This window comes from Gopherus flavomarginatus, chromosome 1 (assembly GCF_025201925.1).
Source record: "Gopherus flavomarginatus isolate rGopFla2 chromosome 1, rGopFla2.mat.asm, whole genome shotgun sequence".
In the NCBI taxonomy this organism is placed as follows: domain Eukaryota; kingdom Metazoa; phylum Chordata; order Testudines; family Testudinidae; genus Gopherus; species Gopherus flavomarginatus.
This window is the reverse complement of record NC_066617.1, coordinates 228,278,368-228,297,285: the sequence shown is the minus strand read 5'-3', so window position 1 is coordinate 228,297,285 and position 18,918 is coordinate 228,278,368. Positions and strand designations below refer to the sequence as shown.

General features: G+C 39.5%; 1 protein-coding gene and 1 long non-coding RNA gene across 5 annotated transcripts in view; one reads left to right on the top strand and one right to left on the bottom strand.

The window, feature by feature from the left end:
- Positions 1–2,989, top strand: part of LOC127043066 (uncharacterized) — a 46,379-nt gene extending 43,390 nt beyond the window's left edge. Inside the window, exon 3 of the long non-coding RNA XR_007772134.1 lies at positions 2,908–2,989. This is a non-coding gene — a long non-coding RNA (uncharacterized LOC127043066). The remainder of the gene's footprint in view (positions 1–2,907) is intronic.
- The window catches only part of SH3KBP1 (SH3 domain containing kinase binding protein 1), a 244,669-nt gene that overhangs the window by 74,662 nt on the left and 151,089 nt on the right, over positions 1–18,918 (bottom strand). For all 4 annotated transcript variants that reach the window (XM_050936578.1, XM_050936579.1, XM_050936581.1 and 1 more), the window contains one exon: positions 7,148–7,242. In XM_050936578.1, coding sequence (XP_050792535.1) covers positions 7,148–7,242 — 95 coding nt within the window. The remainder of the gene's footprint in view (positions 1–7,147; positions 7,243–18,918) is intronic.

The following is an 18,918-nucleotide window of genomic DNA, read 5'->3' as shown; positions in this document are numbered from 1 at the left end:
TCTGAATGTTTTGCCATAGAGGGCAATGAAGTTAGGGTATTTCAGAGGGCCTTTGCAGGATCCAGGAGAGCCTCATTTATTGGTAGGCCAACTCTCCCCGGAGCTGATGGTTGGAAAACATCCAGGAGTTTATGCATATTCTCCTGGAGGATACCCAAGGTGGCAGGAGGTTCTGATCACCAATGGAGAGGATGATTCCAGCACACCTGGGGAGAACGAGGTAGTTTGCAACATCAACAATGGATCCTGCTCTTGTGCCACAGGATCTGGTTAGAAGTGTCCCGTAGGAACAGAAGGAAAAGATTCAGCGATCACAAGAGTCACTGACGGGACTGGTGATCTTCCTCTGGAGCAAATAGAAGAGCGGGACCTCAGAGACCAAGGAGCATCCCAGGATTTTTGGGCATACAAATAGGAATTGGTATCTAGTAGGCCCTGGGCCAAGAACCTCTGTTCCTACTGCAGGACAGATGCCAATCTCAATACTGATAGTAATCTGAGGGCGATCCCTGGCACTTATCTGGTGAGGAGGTGAGGACGATCCTGATCTGGATCTTGAAGAATCCCAGACGTCCTGTGGTGACAAAGTGGGAGCCAGCACCAATGTGGCAAACAACCAGTTAGAGTTATCTGAAGCACTATAAGGAGGCAGCACTGGTGTCGGAGAGCAGTGGAGAATTGGCACTGAGTAAAAGACATTCCCACTTGGTACTGGGGAGGCATCGGCACCAAGGCCGGTACTGCACTTGAGATGGCATCTGCCACCAAGAAAACAACAGTGTCGAAGGATGTCCCAGTGTCGAAGGGACCTTCGATGCTGGGCCTGGCCTCAACTCCATAGTCTGTGGCCCAGGTAGCATGAGCTACAGGGTAGATGCTCTGCAACACAGCCAGAAGGCGCCAAGGACACAGTGGAGGATGATCTGGTAGATGCTAGATGATCTGAAGAACCCCTGAACCAGTGGAGAGTCCAGGACTGAGGCAAACCAGGTCTGATGCTACCAAGTATGCCTTTGGCATGGAGATAGTTGGCACTGCTGCTGATACTGTCGATACCTGACACAACAGACACTCCATGGCCAGAACCAGAATCAACGGTATGGGCCCCTGCTGCTCTCTGCATGGTACCGGGCAGCGGTTCAACAGACCTGCTCCATTCTGCATGCCAGAGGAAGTATGGTGTTGGTCATTACTTCTCTTAGAAATGGAGAAGTCTCTGCAAGCCCTAGAATGGTTCAGGTTCATTCTATGGGACCTTTTCCTTGCCACAATAGAGGAGGGTGAATGGCCCCTTGTCCTCTTGGGGGAAACACCAGAGCCTGAATGCGGAGAGGCATCGCTTGCCAGATCCAAAGGCAATTGCTGATCAGAGGAGGACCTCCATGCCAAAGCATGCTTCATGGCCTGTTCCAGAAGGTGCTGCTTCAATGGCAAGCCTCTTGCCACCGGGATTCTCTCTGAATTACTTGCAGATGGAACACCTCTCTTTAATGTGTCCCTTGCACAACAAACACCTGGTGCCTGAGTTGCTGTTGGGGTGACCCCCTCCACAATGGACAACGCTGGACTCCTGCTGAGGGCATCGCACAGGGCAGCCAACTACTTTAGCTAACACTAAACTAACACTTACCTAACCCTAAAGATATTACTACTACTATATACAAGGAAATCCAGTAGTTCTGGCTCAATAGTACAGCTGCAGCTATCTCAGGTTTTACATAAAGATGAATCTATCTAGAAGAAATATTGAGAGTAAGACTCTGCTGTCCTTGCTTGGAGATCAGACACCTCACTGGAGTTCAAACAAAGGCTTAGTCAACAAAGTAAAGAGTACACGCACAACATTTAAAGCAACTTCTATTTGGTAACGGAAAATCTTTAAAAATGACCTCCATGAAAACCTCTATCCAGTCAGAAATAGTTTCAGTGGAGGACCGATGAACTAACAGATACTAAATAGGGATATTACATTGATTTTAAAAAAACAAAAGTTATAAAACTAATGGAACAATAAAGAATCAAATTCCAGAAAAAGTGGTCTTTCAAATACAGCGGTGACTCGCGTTTACTACCTTTAGTCAACATGGAACAAAACAAATTTCATTTTCCCCAATTAACATTTACTAACCTTAATTAACATTTTATTATCTGTATATTTACTTTATTTTATTGCAAAAACATTCTAAAGAAGAAAAGTTAATTAAGCAAAGTGTAAACAATTATGGCCTTCAAAAAATGTATTCATGAATAACATCTCTGTTCCCCTCCAAATGATCACAGTGGGATAAGCTAGTAGGACATTATACTCCTTTGGTTGATAGATGAATAAAAGGGATAGACCATGACTTCAGTTTGAAGGTATGACTGATGTCACAATGGATTTTCAAGCAGGATGAAGAGGAATATTGGGAGAAAACAGCTCCTTTGCATGAACAACTTCTTAATTTCAAATTAAATTTTTAAAAGGAAAAATAAAGAGATCCAAAATTAGAAAAAGACTTATGTTTATTTTTTCATCCAAGTATGCATGTTCATCTTTGTTAGCAACTATACGTAAGTAATTTGAAAACCATTATAGTACTCCGATTCTGCTATTGGTTAGTAGACAAACTAATGAGATTATTTTATTTCTTATGTACCAAACGTCCTGATAAATCTAAAAAGAAAAGTATCAGAGGGGTAGTCGTGCCACCAGACTCCTCAGAAGAAAACATGCTCAACCTATTTCAGATTCACCCTACACTTAGAAATCAATTCCCTACACAGCATGCAAGATTCATCTCTAGCATAACAATGCTTGTAATATGTCTGTGCATCCATCAGGAAAGACTATGTATACTAGTGGAAGAAAAGGATAACAGGACTGAATTTGTTTTGCAAAACAACAGGTTTTCCTTATTTTTACAGAGACTACAGGGGAAGACGGAAATAAAGATAGCTGAAAAGTTGCAATCCACTGAAGTGAAACTCCACATGTGCTCTTGGCAGGTAGGCACCACAGCATGCATGTCAGTGAATGTTTAGATTATCTCTAGTGTTTTAATGCTTTCCCTATGGGTTTTTTCCTGCTTAAGTGAGGGTACTATCTGCAAAGTCCTCATCCTCTTCACATTCAGGTCAGTATCATGATGCCTGTCAGACACTTCCACAGCCACACTTGAGGAGTAACTTGAGCATATTTTACATGTTCTGCTTATCTATACCTGTTAAATTAACTGTGTATTGGCTGCTCACCTATCCTATCCATTATCTGTTTAGGCTCCCCCCCATAAGCTGTGATACAACCTGCTGGAAAATTAACACATGGACTCACCATGAAAGCTGGATAAATATTAAATATATTAGCAACAGAGAAAGGACAGAGACAAATGAGCATTCAGTTTTGAGACACTGGATTTGGTTTTCTTTCAATATGTATACTGACTTATTAAATATATTTATATTCAGAATAGGGCTGCCAATTAATCGGTGCTAACTCATGCGATTAACTCAAAAAGATTAATTGTGATTAAAAAAATTAATTGTGATTAATCACACTGTTAAACAATAGAATACCAACTGAAATTTATTAAACATTTTCAGACGTTTTTCTACATTTTCAAATATATTGATTTCCATTACAACACAGAATACAAAGTGTACAGTGCTCACTTTATATTTTATTACAAATATTTGCAACGTAAAAATGAAACAAGAAATAGTATGTTTCAATTCACCTCATACAAGTACTGTAGTATAATCTCTATCATGAAAGTGCAATTTACAAATGTAGATTTTTTTTTTGGTAACGTAATTGCTCTCAAAAGCAAAACAATGTAAAACTTTAGAGCTTACAAGTCCACTCAGTCCTACTTCTTGTTCAGCCAATCACTAAGACAAACAAGTTTGTTTACATTTACAGGAGATAATGTTGCTCTCTTATTTACAGTGTCACCTAAAAGTGAGAACAGGTGTTCGTATGGCACTTTTGTAGCTGGCATTGCAAGGTATTTGTGTGCCAGATATGCTAAACGTTTGTATACACCTTCATGCTTTGGCCACCATTCCAGAGGATATGCTTCCATGCTGATGATGCTCATTAAAAAATAATGTATTAATTAAATTAAATTTGTGACTGAACTCCTTGGGGGAGAACTGTATGTCTTTGGTTTTGTTTTACCCGCATTCTGCCATATATTTCACAGTAGAGCAATCTCGGATGATGACCCAGCACATGTTTGTTTTAAGAACATTTTCATAGCAGATTTGACAAAACACAAAGATACCAATGTAGATTTCTAAAAATAGCTACAGTAGTCAACCTAAGGTTTAAGAATCGGAAGTGCCTTCCAAAATCTGAAAAGGACAAGGTGTGGAGCATGCTTTCAGATGCCTTAAAAGAGCAACACTCTGATGCGGAAACTACAGAACCCAAACCACCAAAAAAGAAAATCAACCTTCTGCTGATGGCATCTGAATCAGATGATGAAAATGAACATGCATCAGTCCGCTCTGCTTTGGATCGTTATCGAGCAGAACCCATGATCAGCATGGATCCACGTCCTATGGAAGCACGAAGGGACATATGAATCTTTAGCGCATCTGGCACATAAATATCTTGTGATGATGGCTACAACAGTGCCATGCAAGCACCTGTTCTCACTTTCAGGTGACGCTGTAAACAAGAAGCAGGCATCATTATCTCCTGCAAACTGTAACCAAGTTTGTTTGTCTGAGTGGCTGAAGTAGGACTGAGTGGACTTGTAGGCTCTAAAGTTTTACATTGTTTTATTTTTCAGTGTGGTTATTTTTTGTACATAAATCTACATTTCTAAATTCAACTTTCATGATAGAGATTGCACTACAATATGTGTATGAGGTGAATTGAAAAATACCATTTCTTTTGCTTTTTACAGTGCAAGTTATTTGTAATAAAAAATAAATATAAAGTGAGCACTATACAGTTTGTATTCTGTGTTGTAACTGAAATCAATATATTTGAAAACATAGAAGACATCCAAAAATATTTAAATAAATGGTATTCCATTGTTGTTTAACGTGATTAATCACACAATTAATTTTTTTAATCACTTGACAGCCCTAATTCAATATTTTTAAATAATCTGACCAATTTGTCTGTTTTGCCAGTATAGAGAGCTAAGCCAATAATCTGCAAATTTTCACAGACATGCAAACTTATGTAAAAAAACAAAACAAAACAAAACAAAATAAAAACCAAAAAGCTTTTCACTTACTATTAAGCTATTAATAGAATTTTGGCTGATTCTACAGAAGTATAATACTGTTCTTTAACTCAAATTTTAACCATGTATATTTAGTATATTAATGAAATTGGACCCTTTATTACACATACTTAATCATATTAAGCCAACAAGTGTGTGTGTAACACTATTTTGATCCATTGTCTTTGGGGTTTTTGTTTTTAAATTCAATTACCACATGCTTGCCATTTAGTAAAAGAATGTACTTACTAAAATAAAAACAAAGTAAAACTCCAACCAAACCACCAAAAAAAGCCAAAGCAAAGAAAACCACAACAAAATCCCCAGCAACGCACCCAAATTGGACATATAGCACTTCACTGATGCTATTGTGCATGTGTACATTTACTATCCTTCCCATCTACTCCCAAGGCTGTTGCATTTGGAAAAGGAACCAACCCATGGCTTATTTGGGTTATGCTGATTTGTTACTGGGTGCAAATCAAAGAGTTTTATTATTACTTATTGTGACGTTGTCTAATTAAAATATAACCATGCAAATCATTATTGCTACCACTGTTATATAATTGCAATGAAGCTTATACAAAGTGCAACACATGGCCAGAAAGGGTTAAGCATCCTGCAGGATAATTGACCCAGAGTCAACCTGTAAAGATATGTCAGAAATGGTAAATTAGGGCCATTCTATGGTAGATTGGCTAGAACTTTGAAATACAAACCTATATTGTTAGAAATTACAGGTGATACTAATTGTATGTGTGTACTCTTATCTTGTTAAGATGTTAGTCATGTAAACAGACAGTTCCCGTCTGTCACTGTAGCCACTGATTCAGAGATCAAAAGGAAATATTAGCATTTAGATGAATCTTGGGTGCAATAATGTAATTGTCTACATGTCTCTTTGAAGTTTGTGATAGACTGCCTAATGGATAAACTGCCTTGTGTTACTTTGGGTAACTAATTACTGGTGATTGCTTATTGTTCACTGAAGGACTCCAACCTGTCAAAAAAAGGCCTGAAACTGTATAAGAAAGGGCCTGAGTCCTGATCCTTTTTCTCAGACCTGCTTAATGCTTCATGCAGGGGAAGCTCGAGTTGAAAGGTTTAGAGCTCCAGAATGCCAATCTGGAATCACTCTGAATGCAAACATTGGACTATAACCGATGAGCTAATTCTGAAAGAACTCTTTGCAACTACAAATCCCACCATCTCTGCTATGAATCTGAATCTCAAGAATTGTACTCATGTCTGTATGTATACTGATCTTTCTTTTAACCAATACACTCACTCACTCTCCTTTTTAAATAAATTTTAGTTTCGTTAATAAGAATTGGCTGTAAGTGTGTATTTGGGTAAAATCTGAAATATTCATTAAACTGCAGGGTAATCTGTCAGATCCTTCGGGAGTGGTAGAACTTTTTTATACTACGAATATGGTTTTCAGTAACCCTCATCATATTTGCCCTTGGTGGAGGCCTAAGGCTGGGTTGCTTTAAAGGAACTGTGTTGTTAGCTTCTATAATAACTCGCTGGTTACCCAGAAGCCGTTTTGTGCTGCTTTGGTCAATCTAAGTATCTGAATATCCACCAGCTTTGGGGATTGCCTGCCCCACTCTGTGCAGTTCACCCTAGTTGAGTGACCTCAGTTGGCTCCCCTTGGGACTCCAGTCACACTTGTAAACTCATAAAAACACAGACTCTGTGCTTTGCCTCATCTTATCAAGATAAGACTCTGAAGCAAAAGAAAAAAAAAAAGGTCTTTCTGACACCTATTTTATCCTGTTCTAACAAAACTCTATAGTTTTAAGAGCTCAGAGGGAGATTTTCAAAGGTACAAAAGGGAGTTAGGTGCCCAGCATGCAAATTTATATATATATATTTTGAAAGTTGTATTCTGGTTTATGAAAGGAAAATGTTGCCTTTACCTTATTGATAAGTATGACGATATCTCCTTCTTTGATTGTTAGTTCATCTTCATTCTGTGCTTCATATGGAAATATTACTTTGCAATACTCCTTGACTGAAAGGAAAAATGTGCAATTCAATAAACGATAATCTTATAACATTTTTTATCCAGCTATTTCACTATAAATATAATCACGTTATACGTTGTAAGTGTCTCTGTATAAGCTATTGTTATCTTTTTGCTATTTGTTTCTCTGTAGATTGTAGACCTTCAGAAATTGCATGAAATATTCAGAAGTTCTGTATTGACATTCCTGCATTTATCAGCTAGGAAGAAAAAAAAAGAGTTTTGTAACCACGTCATGAACCATTTCCACCAAAATAAATGTAAGTGTTTGTTATTTCCATCAATGCTTCTGTATTTCTTTCCAAAGGTTCACAGAAATTAGAGATGGAAAAGACTTAGGAGGCCATATAGTCCATTTATCCTCCTGCCAAAGCAAGACAATAGATATTTCTAAACTGGTGACTCAAAATAATAATAAAATAAAATGGAAAGATGATTCATAAATATTTCCTTGTATATACATTATTAATGGATGTTTTCCAACATTACTATAAAGTTTTTTTCCTCCTTTCTTTCTTCACTATCTATAAATAATGTGTCTTCTCAGTTCTGATACCAAACACACCTACTCTTAATCAACAACACAACTGTCGTAAAAAAAAATCAGTTAATTATGACTTGTTGCTATGCAGCGAAGACAAGAGTGCCAATCCTCACTGAGAAGTTACAAAGACATAGGATCATTCATTTCTGGTATTAGAGTATATATATCAAAATATACAATATTTAAAATCAGTCCTCTACTAGAAAGATAGCTGGATCCTTTGTAGATTAATATTAAAGTAATTACAAAATATACATCTATGTAAGATGGTACATGAGGATGCACTGTGCTTGAACAATTAGACTGTTTAAATGGGGGTAAGGGTCTTTTCTGGTTCACATATTACTACTTAGCAGGGGATGAATTTTAAGTTGCTGTGAAGCGAGTATGTCAAGATCTCTCTGGCTCATGGCTCTCTTCTTGCCAGCCAGGAAAACTAGTACATGAACCATCCATTTGTAGCCAGGAGCGGCGCCAGGGTTTTTGGCACCCTAGGCGGGGGTCCTTCCGCACTCCCGGTCATTGGCGGCAATTATGCGGTGGGGGGGGTCCTTCCACGCTCCCAGTCTTCGGGGCACATCAGCGGCAGGTCCCAGAACGAGTGAAGGACCCACCGACGAATTGCCGCCGAAGACTCGGAGCGTGGAAGGACCCCCCGCTACCGAATTGCCGCCGAGGGTGGCAAAATGCCGCTCCCCCCAAAGCCTAGGTTGCCTAAATGGAAGCGCCGGCCCTGTTTGTAGCCTCTTTCCTCCTCTGAAGAAATAATGATCAGGAAAGGAGGATGAAAAACCTTCTAGAAAGATCCTCTGATGACAAGAGCCAAGGAGGAAGAGGCTGATCCTCCTGCTACTTTCCAGAAATAGAGAACATCCTTCAATAACAGTTTCCAAATACTATTATTTATGTATTAGTTGTTCAGAACAAAAGAACAGTCTCCAAGGATTCTGCATGGGCGAACCTGAGACCCACAATTAGGATTTGAGGGGGGATGTGAGTGGCTAACTACCAGTCTGTAAGTTGAGTCTTGTACCTCTCCATCTTTTCTCTGGGGTCAAGCAAGGAAGTTACTCCAGCTCAACATATTGAGCAGCTCCTCTGGGGTGTTTGACCTCATATCACTGTAGGAGGGAGCAGGCACAGTAGTGGAGATATGGGGGCGGAAGGCTTACGTGCACTGATCTAGAACAGCTGGTTGTGGAGCAAGTGAACTGCAAGGAGAGAAAGAGACTGATAAAATCCACTATGTTCTCACCATTTCATTTGCATGTGGGCTATCATCATAATAATTTTGTCTTTATAGAATCTACACACCACAAAGAAAGATTTTGACAAATAACAGATGCAATAAATATATACAGAGCTGGTATCAATTTAAGCCTGTATTGCAAAAAAGTGTGTACAGCATCTTGTGTAAAGCCTCTTGTTATTAGGCAGGACCTTAATGATTCATTTTTATGACACAGAATGGAATGTTGGGAGGGGCTGTTGGAGGAAGTGATTTTCCTTTTTGAATGAGACTCAGGAGACTTTGCATTCTCAGGTGAATACATTATTCCTCCATGAATTAACTGGATGTTATGTTCTCATTATCAGGTAGGAAACAATGCACAGCAGTCTACGGTGAATCAGTAGAAAGAAAGTATTACATTAGAATTAAAACCCCAGTGCTCTCAGAGAAGGGCTCACAGAAAAGGGCAATATATTTAGGTGTTCATAACCCTTATGAGTGTGTAGTCATATGGGTGACTGCATAAAAAAGATGAATCAACTTTCAAGCCTCTGGAAAGGATAACTGTTTAGGAGAAGCAAAAATAAATAGTCAAAGGCTCAATAGGGCAAACATATAAAATCATATTAACAAAATGAGGTAATATTCTACTTTTCTTCATCACATTAAGACTTCCATAATCATCTAAGCCCAATATAAAAACAGGATTAAAATGTGCTTACTTCCAGCAATCATGTTTAGACAGACTAAAAGAAAGGGACAGATTCTAATCTCAGACACACAGCATATATGTTTACAAAAATAAAATTTTCTGAGACATGTCAACAATCAAGGTCAGACTCAAGCCCATGAAATGTAATGGGATGTTCCTTTTTCAGCCTATTACGCTGGTTGTCAACAAAGAGGTGAGATACACCGGGTATTTACACTGAAAAACTACCTCCTAGAGACCTCAATGGAATTGACTTTTTTTTTAAAAAATGAGATCAACAGTAAACGAGCAGTGAAAACAATGGCTGCCAGTAGAAATCTGACAAATGACAGCTGTAGACAATAACAAAATAGACACAAGCCAAACTATCCCACTGCACCAAAAAGAAAATGTTTGTATAGCCCCTATATTTAGTACTCCCAACTGCCAGTTTTGTACCCCTTCTTCATCAGCGTCACACTGCGGACTAGTATACAAGGCACACAAACCTGCAGCACTCTTCTTAAGTTCCACCAAATGCCTTGAAATTTCTCTTTGATCTAATGTAAAAGTACGTTTTTAAAATAAGACTCTCTCTCAAACATATGCACATGCAAATTTTGGCAAAGAAATACTGGGGGGAGAGGGGAAGAGAAAGACATGCAATTTGATGATTTTCAGTTCTTACTTAATGCTGTAAAATGATATTGTTATGTTTACTCTTTCAAATTATATAAAGTTCCAATAAAAAAACTTGAATCCTAACTCTTCCCCCCACCTACCCCCCCCCCCCCCCAAAAAAGGAGAAATAACCTTTCTTTCTCAATTCACATTCCTCAGGAAACAGACTGAGTGAATAGACAGGCCTTAAAATTGCTCCTGAAGATTAACAAACTCAACCTCTTTTGCAGTGGGCTCCAATTATGGGCCTCTGCACTCTTAACTGGGGCCACCGAGGGAGTCGTCATCCTTTTTTTTTTTTTTTAAATGGTGAAGCAGACTTGACTGAATAATCTATAACTACCACCAATTCTAATTCCTAAATACTTAGCAGTTTATATTCTCTCACTCTACCCTGTGTCTTCAGGTAAAACGCCTTTCTAATACTACTCCATTTCCCTGATATTTTTACTAAACAACATAATGTAACTTTTGTTACCTCAAGATGTTTGAGTTCCTCAGAAAGCTTTTCCCTGTCTTTATCAAAGCCCGTATATACCCATAAAAGGGGATCAATTGTTTCTTCCACCTTACGGAGTACACATAGTCCATCTTTGTGTCTATTTATTAAAAAAAAATTTTTATTTAAGCCACAATGGCTAGTTAGTACTCTACACTAAATTATTTCACTTTTTCTACTCAGGCTCTGATGTATGTTGTTATCCTCAGCTGTATGGTACAATTAAAAAAATCTTCTTCCATGTTCTTCATTAATCCCAAATTTTTGCCATTCCTTTTTTAGGTTTTTCTGTACTAAGCTTTTAAATTTCTGTTTACTCAAGGGTATTTCTATGCCAGTCCTTTCATTTCATTGTCTGCCTTTTCATTCCCTGTAATCCCAATATGCTCTGGGATCCAAGCTAATGCTACACGCATCCCCATCTATAGTAACTTTCATTAGAAATACAATTTCATTGATTAAATCACTTCTACATACTGAAACACCTTTTTTTTTTATCATCATAAGATCTCAGACTGAGTTAAAAAAAAAAAAAAGAATGACCACTTCTGCTGGGAGTACACCCCAGATCTGATTTAATGCTAGCATTATTACTAGTTTGGCTGTCATGACAGCTATAAAAATCAGATGTTCTGTTAGATGTACTAATGCCAACTTTTGGTATACAATATGCTGCCCCTACTCTTCCTGTTTTTTCTTTTTTGGATCCATCCATATATATTTGAAAAAAACACTACTTTTCATTTATATGCTGGTACACTTCATTTTTATTACCTACTGTCTCTTTTTTATGCTTAAATGTATAAAATAAATCTAAATCTGCATTTGGACATGCAACTTTCCATCTATAACTAATTTTCCCATGACTAATAGTTTTGACTTTGTTTAGCTTTTCCTTGCCTTTCAACTTCTGCTTTCACACTTTAACTCAATCATGTGGATTTCTACCATCATAGGCTATCATTCACCTATCAAATTTTCAACATTCCTCGTATATTTGTTTGGTATTTTCCTCATTGCAATTCCCATTAACTTTTGGCCCAGAAAGTTAGGTCCAGTAATTTCATTTGCAGTGTAACTGGCATTTCACTAGAAGCTATCTGTAGCGTGTATATGAGCGTAGTAATAAATGAACCGCATACAACTCGCAGTGCCAGCGCTTATATTAAATCTAATATTTTAAGTTCTAATTTTGATGCTGACCCAAAAGCTTGGCAGCCACAGCGAATAACTGGGTCAATTAAAGCTCTGTAAAGTATCAACAGTGTTTTCTTATTTGCCCCCCAAGCAGTCCCAACCAAACTTATAAGCAGGTTACTACTTCCTGTATGTTTATCTTTAACACAGTCTATATGATCTTTCCCAAGTAATTTATTATTAAATATTACCCCTAGAAATTAAAACTTTTTACCTATGTTGATTTGTTCTCCATACCAATACAGTTGACATTCCTTTATAACTTTCCGTATCGTAAAGACCAATACTTCGATTTTAGTGATGGAGAACTTGAAACCTCATGCATTTCCCCAGTCAGAGGTCTTCTATAATGCTTTGTCGATTCTCTTTTTCTCCTACTTCAGTATTCTTGCTCCTAACCCACAGAGCACAATCATCTGCAAATAAAGTGACATCTACTCTGGCACTTATTCATGTTGGGAGATTATTTATTATAATATTAAAGACGGTCAGGCTAATAACATTTCCTCATGGTGTATCATTTTTAACTTTACATACCGTATATTTGACATAATTTTCTCAACTCTGACCTGCCTGGTTTTTTAACTCAAAAATTCTCTAATCCACCCATATATTTTTCTCCTTATCCCTTGTGCGCCTATTTTGTGCAACAAGCTTCCTTCCACAGCATGTCATAAAACTTTTCAATATCTATGAAGACAGTTATCACAAAACCTTTGTGACCCATACAGTTTCTAATTTAACAATTTGATCAATGGTGCATCTTTTTCTCCAAAAACCAATCTGCACCTCATCTACAATACCACTGTTTTCAAATAGGCAGCCAATCTTTTATCCATCATTCTCTCCATCCTTTTTATCCAGGCAGGCTGTACGGGCAACAGGTCTACAGGCACCACTTCCGTAGAGTTTGCCTGGTTTCTGTATTTGTATGTTTTTGACTGTTTGCCTGCGTTTTTGCACTGGAACTACTGCATATTTCTATTCTATTCTTATCACTCCTTTTTCCCAAGTTGTATTATTGTCATGACCCACAGCTCTTGAACCCAGGCCTGAAGGATTCCTGGGAGCAGTGACACTCCAATCCTCCACCTGGCAGCCTGTTGACAACGGCTTACCTGGGACCTGCCAAACCCTGCCCCAGTGTGAGGCTCCACCCCTGAAATCCAACTGGTGGAATCCCAGAGCAGCTGACTGGTCCACTGGCAGCAGGAGGAACAGGAAGCTCCACCTTGTTCTGGACTGTATGCCTTGTGTTTCCTGCTCTGTGGCTTGATTTCCTGGAATCCATACCAGGCTTGACTCTTGGCATCTGACTTGTGGTTCCTAACCTCCAGTTATTCTCCTGCCTCTGACCCTCTAGTATCCTGATCTGGCCTGACTCTGGTTCTCAAGTCGTGGTTCTGACCTCTAGTTTGTCTTCTGCTTCTGACCTCCTGATATCCTGACCCAGCCAACTTTTGACTCTGGTGTATTGCAGACTGTCTCTGCTAGGTCTGGCCTCCCATGACCAGGCTATGAGAGAACCCTCAAACTGCTTTCAAATAGATATTTAAACACTATGTTGCATATATTATCTTTTCATAGGGATGTATTCTTGCTGATATCAATAGCTTTCTCAAGTTCCCACATACAAAACAATTCGTTCAGTAAATAAAGATAAAGATACCAACTACGCTGTTCATGATTCTCTTCAATGAATTTTATTTTACTCTTGTAGAAAACTCCCCTTTGATTTTCATCATTACTCATCCCTCAAAAGCTTCTACTAAAACTTCTGCTTTCTCATTATCAGAGCATCTGACTATTTTGTCAGTCCCAATAAGGCCTGGAATGTGACTCCTCTTGGTCTGAATTCCATTAATTCTTCTAATTTGCCAGTACATTTCTGATGTCTTGGTATCTTTATTTATCTGCTCACAGTACTTCTTCACATGTTCTTTGGGTTTTTTTTTTTAATAAGTCTTTGTGCCGTTGCCTTACTTCTTTTACACTTCATTAGATCTTCACTGTTAATTGCAATTTTTGCTTTTTTATAGGCTTTATTCCTTTATTTAACTTCCATTTTGCACTTCTCACTCCACCATGGAAGTATGGTTTTGTTCTGGGGTACTTCAATATCTTAGGCATGGCTAGAGTAGCTGCTGCTATTAATCCTTTTACTATATTCTCATTGAAATTCTCTGTCATCATTCACATAAAGCTTTCTTAAAATTCCAGGTGGGTAATCTTCCATTACATTCAACCTTACCTTGCCCTTGAAAAGTAATATGTATGGGGACATGATCACTCCCCTTTCCTTCTTCCTTATTCGTTTCCCAGTTGTGTCTATTTGCAATATCTGCTGTTATAATTTCCAGGACTGAGCAAGAAAGATTACCATCTGTGCATTAAATTGAGTTGAGGTGTCATTGTTTAAAACCACTACATTGTTTTCATCAACAAAACTCCTGAGGGAGTCTGTGTTAAAAAGAAAAAAATGTATTTGACTAATTTGAAGTCCATTCCCTAGGCCACACCCTGTGATTTTTAAAATGAAGTGTTTTAACCTGGCCTTTTACTATGGAGAGGCAATAGAGGGGAACCCTCTCTTGAGCTTCCTCTTATCACTCCTGGTGCAGTCCCAATAGCAGCTTTGATGTTACTCAGGAATGCCCTGAGCAGCTGCTGTACCTTATCTGCTGCAGCGGCTCAGGAGCTCCCTCAACAGCCATTTGCTGCATCTCCAGGGATGGAGGAGAATGGTTCTGGCAGGGCTGCTCGTGGGGCAGGGAGGGGAGTGGGGCAATTTGCCCCGGGTCCTACAGGGGCCCCATAAGCCCTGGCCTGACAGCACTCCAGGTCTTCGGCGGCATTTTCATGGGGGTGAGGGGGCTTCAGTGCTGCCAAAGATGCAGAACGACTGAAAGGCCCCCCGCCGCTGAAGACCCAGACCGCCGCCAGGTGAGTACAAGCGCCGCAGCTCCCCCACTTTGCCCCAGGCCCCCTGAATCCTCTGGGTGGCCCTGGGTTCTGGCTGCTCCATTGCCATCTTCCCCAACAGGCTGTGGGAGTCCCAGGGAGGATAGAACAGGAGCTCAACTGGCTGTGCCTAATCCCAGAAAAAAACATGGAGTAAAACATGGCTTCCCACTTCCACATCATCACTCAGGACAGTTGGAAAAGGTATCAGGAACTAACAGCTCTCTGATTCTCTCCCAAAGCCTGAGCCCCCAGCACAGGTTACAGCAGTCCAGAGGCTGCTTTAAGTTGTGTAAACTGGCTATGGTCTCCAAGGAACAACACCCCACGAGGGGAGCTAGAATGCAGCTCACTCCAGCTACTCCCCCTCCATGCCCCAGAATCTGTTCGAAAGTCCTGAACACAGCTCCTTGATCTATTTGAGATGTTTGGCACTCAGGCAAAAAGCCCAGCTTTACTGAAAGAAGCCGGCAAGCAAGTTCCAAAGTTAAGGATAACTTGGAAACTGCAATTAGTGCAGAATGTGGATGCCTAATTACTTAGGTTGGTGCATGGGTCATATTTCTTTCACACACCACATATTGCACTGGCTTGAAATGTATTTCCAGTGGCAATTCGAAGTATTATGTATAAAGCCTTATATCGTTTGGAGTCCCATTTATCTTTAAAGACCAACTTTCTCTTTGTTTTCTTACCAGGCTCTAAAGATCAGATGTGGCATTCAAGCAGACAGTCCATAGATGCGCACATCTAGAGGCCAAAATAGGGCAATTCTCCAGAGAAGGTCCATGACTCTGGAGCTTGCATTCCCCCTCAGTCCAAGTGGAGGCATAATCCTCTTTTTAAGTCTGATCCTGCTTCTTCCTTGTTAGACAACTAGTATGATACACTGTAATAAACTTACCTCAGTCTGACACAGCACAAGCACTATGCTAGATTTGTACTTCAACTTACTTGAAAATTAATTAAGAACACTATCCACATACATTTGACTCTGAAAACCAGTTATTTAGCTCTTCACAGGGAGTCTAAATTCACATACCAACTGAGTTGGGTGCACATGCTAATGGAGTTTGGATAGATAAATCAAAACTACAACACAGTCTGAAAGAAGAAGCCTAAAATTAAGTGAGATTAATCCTATTACTGATATCATGTTTCTATAAATGGAGGAAGAGATGCTAGAGCACAAAAGACCACACACACAATTAAATGAGATAAGACTGCAACTCTGTTGCAAAGACAAACACACAACACAGCTCAAACCCAAATCCTAGGGTACAGCAGAATTTAGTTTTACTGCTCAATATCTATAAAGATCATTAGAGTCATGATCAAAAACTGAATTACCCAAATAGATCTTTCCACAGAATTTCACCATGTATACGGAGAACATCAGAACACTGCCTCACCACCGAAGAAACAAAGAAAATGTAACAACCTTGAATAAATTAGAACCGCTCTAATCCAGATTAATTTATCTTTACATTTTATAATTTGTACCAAGAGGTATCTTCTGCCTCCTACTCAGGAATATCAGACACAGCATTATAAAAAAAGTCCATTATAAGAATTTGTTGCTTTTACAAAATATAATACATTTACACACATTCTGAAACACCATGAAGTACCTGAAAGTAAATTACAATGCATTTTGTGCTACATTATCCATATTTTTCTAGTGCATTTATTTATATTCTAAATTGGCAATGACAATCATTTGCAATAGTTCTCTCACTTAATTAGCAGTGTTCTGGTGTACAGATTTTCAGAATCCAATCTCATATACTTATAATAATGGATAAATATTTCCTAAAACACAACCTTATCACTACAGGCTAGTGCCCCTCCCACAAAAAGCAACTCCAACCCACAACAAACACACATCTCCCCACAACATATTCTATACCAAAAGCATATAAAATATATGGACACCCATTATCAGCATTACCCCCACAAAAACTCAATACAGCACATGATATATCAGTCTTCCCCTACAAAAATCACTCCTATAAACTCATGAGAAACCTTCAATGACATTCCCCCTTGCCTTCTTTTTCTGCTGCCTCCCTATACCCCGAGGACTCTCTCACATATTCTGCCCCTTCAAACTCTACAGGCTCTTTCACCTCCTCTTAGCCTTTGGAGCCCCGAGGTCCCATGTCTTTCTCACCCCAGCCTTTGAGGGCCTCTCTTTCATTCTGATGGTTCTCCAGCTCTGAAGTGCTTCCTCCTCCTTGTCTCTCAGATCCCTGAGGACCCTTCCTCCTGTCCTTTTATCTCTCTGAAAGACAGAGGACCCCTTTTTCTTCCCATATTATCCCTTCCAGGGTTCAAAGGGTCCCTTCCGCTGTACCCATACTTAGATCCTCACTATTTTTGGCTGCCATGGACTGGTAGAAGCCCTCAGTGTTGTCTGCATGGTTAAATGAGCAAAGGGACCAGAAGAGACAGAGTTTAGTTGCACGCCTGCTGGATTGGCTACTACCTGCTGCACTCCCTTTTTCCTCACGTCACTACAGTCACAACAAAGAGAGGGCTCTTGAATTGGATGTGGGGAGAACAGACAACCAAATATTACTCGGCACTGGGTACTCCTCTTGTGGAATGATAGGCCAATAAAGAGACGGGGGCTCACTCAGTTGGGCAGAGAGGGTAGAAGGGAAGTGAAGCTGCTCCCCATTCTCTGTTTGTGGGCTACAACCAGCATGCAGTCTCACACTGCAGCTGTTGCTATGCAACTGAGAGCAAGAAGCATCAACGTCATCCAAGGAAAGGACAGTTCTGTGGTGGCACGCCAATCTTCCTGCCGCTCTGCAGGCCAGCAATGTACTCATAGACTCATAAGAATGGCTATACTGGGTCAGATTAATGGTCCATCTTGTGACAGTGGCCAATGCCAGGGGCTTCAGAGGGAATGAACAGAACAGGTAATCATCCAGTGATCCATCCCTGCCCATTCCCAGCTTCTGACATAGATTAGGGATGCTTCAGAGAATAGTTTTGCACCCCTGCCCATCCTGGTTTATAGACATTTATCCAGTTCTTTTTAAAACCCTGTTATAGTCTTGGACTTCACAACATCCTCTGGCAAAGAATTCCACAGTTTCACTGTACATTGTATGAAGAAATCCTTCCTTGTTTGTTTGTTTTAAACCTGCTGTTTAATTTCATTTGGTGACCCCTAGTTCTTGTGTTATGAGAAGGAGTAAATAATACTTAGAATCATAGAATAGGAGGATTGGGGACCTCAGGAGGTCATCTAGTCCAAGCCCCTGCTCAAAGCAGGACCAATCCCCAGACAGATTTTTGCCCCAGATCCGTAACTGGCCCCCTCAAGGATTGAACTCACAACCCCAGTTTAGTAGGTCAATGCTCAAACCACTGAGCTATCCCTCCCCACCTCCTTCCTTATTTACTCTCTCTACACCAGTCATGATTTTATAGATGTCTATTATATCCCCCTTAGTTATCTCTTTTTCATAATGAAAAGTTACAGTCTTCTTAATCTCTCCTCATATGGAAGCTGTTCCATACCCCAGTCATTTTTTGTTGCCCTTTTCTGTACTTTTTCCAATTCCAAAATATATTTTTTGAGATGAGGTGATCAGATCTGCATGCAGTATTCGAGATGTGGACGTACCATGGATTTATATAGAGGTAATATATTTTCTGTCTTTTTATCAATTCCTTTCCCAATGATTTCCAACACTGATATTTTCAGAGAACTATCGAGAATGACTCCAAGATCTCTTTCTTGAGTGATAACAGCTAAATTAGACCCATCATTTTATTTGTATAGTTGGGATTATGTTTTCCAATGTGCATTACTCTGCATTTACCAATACTGAATTTCATCT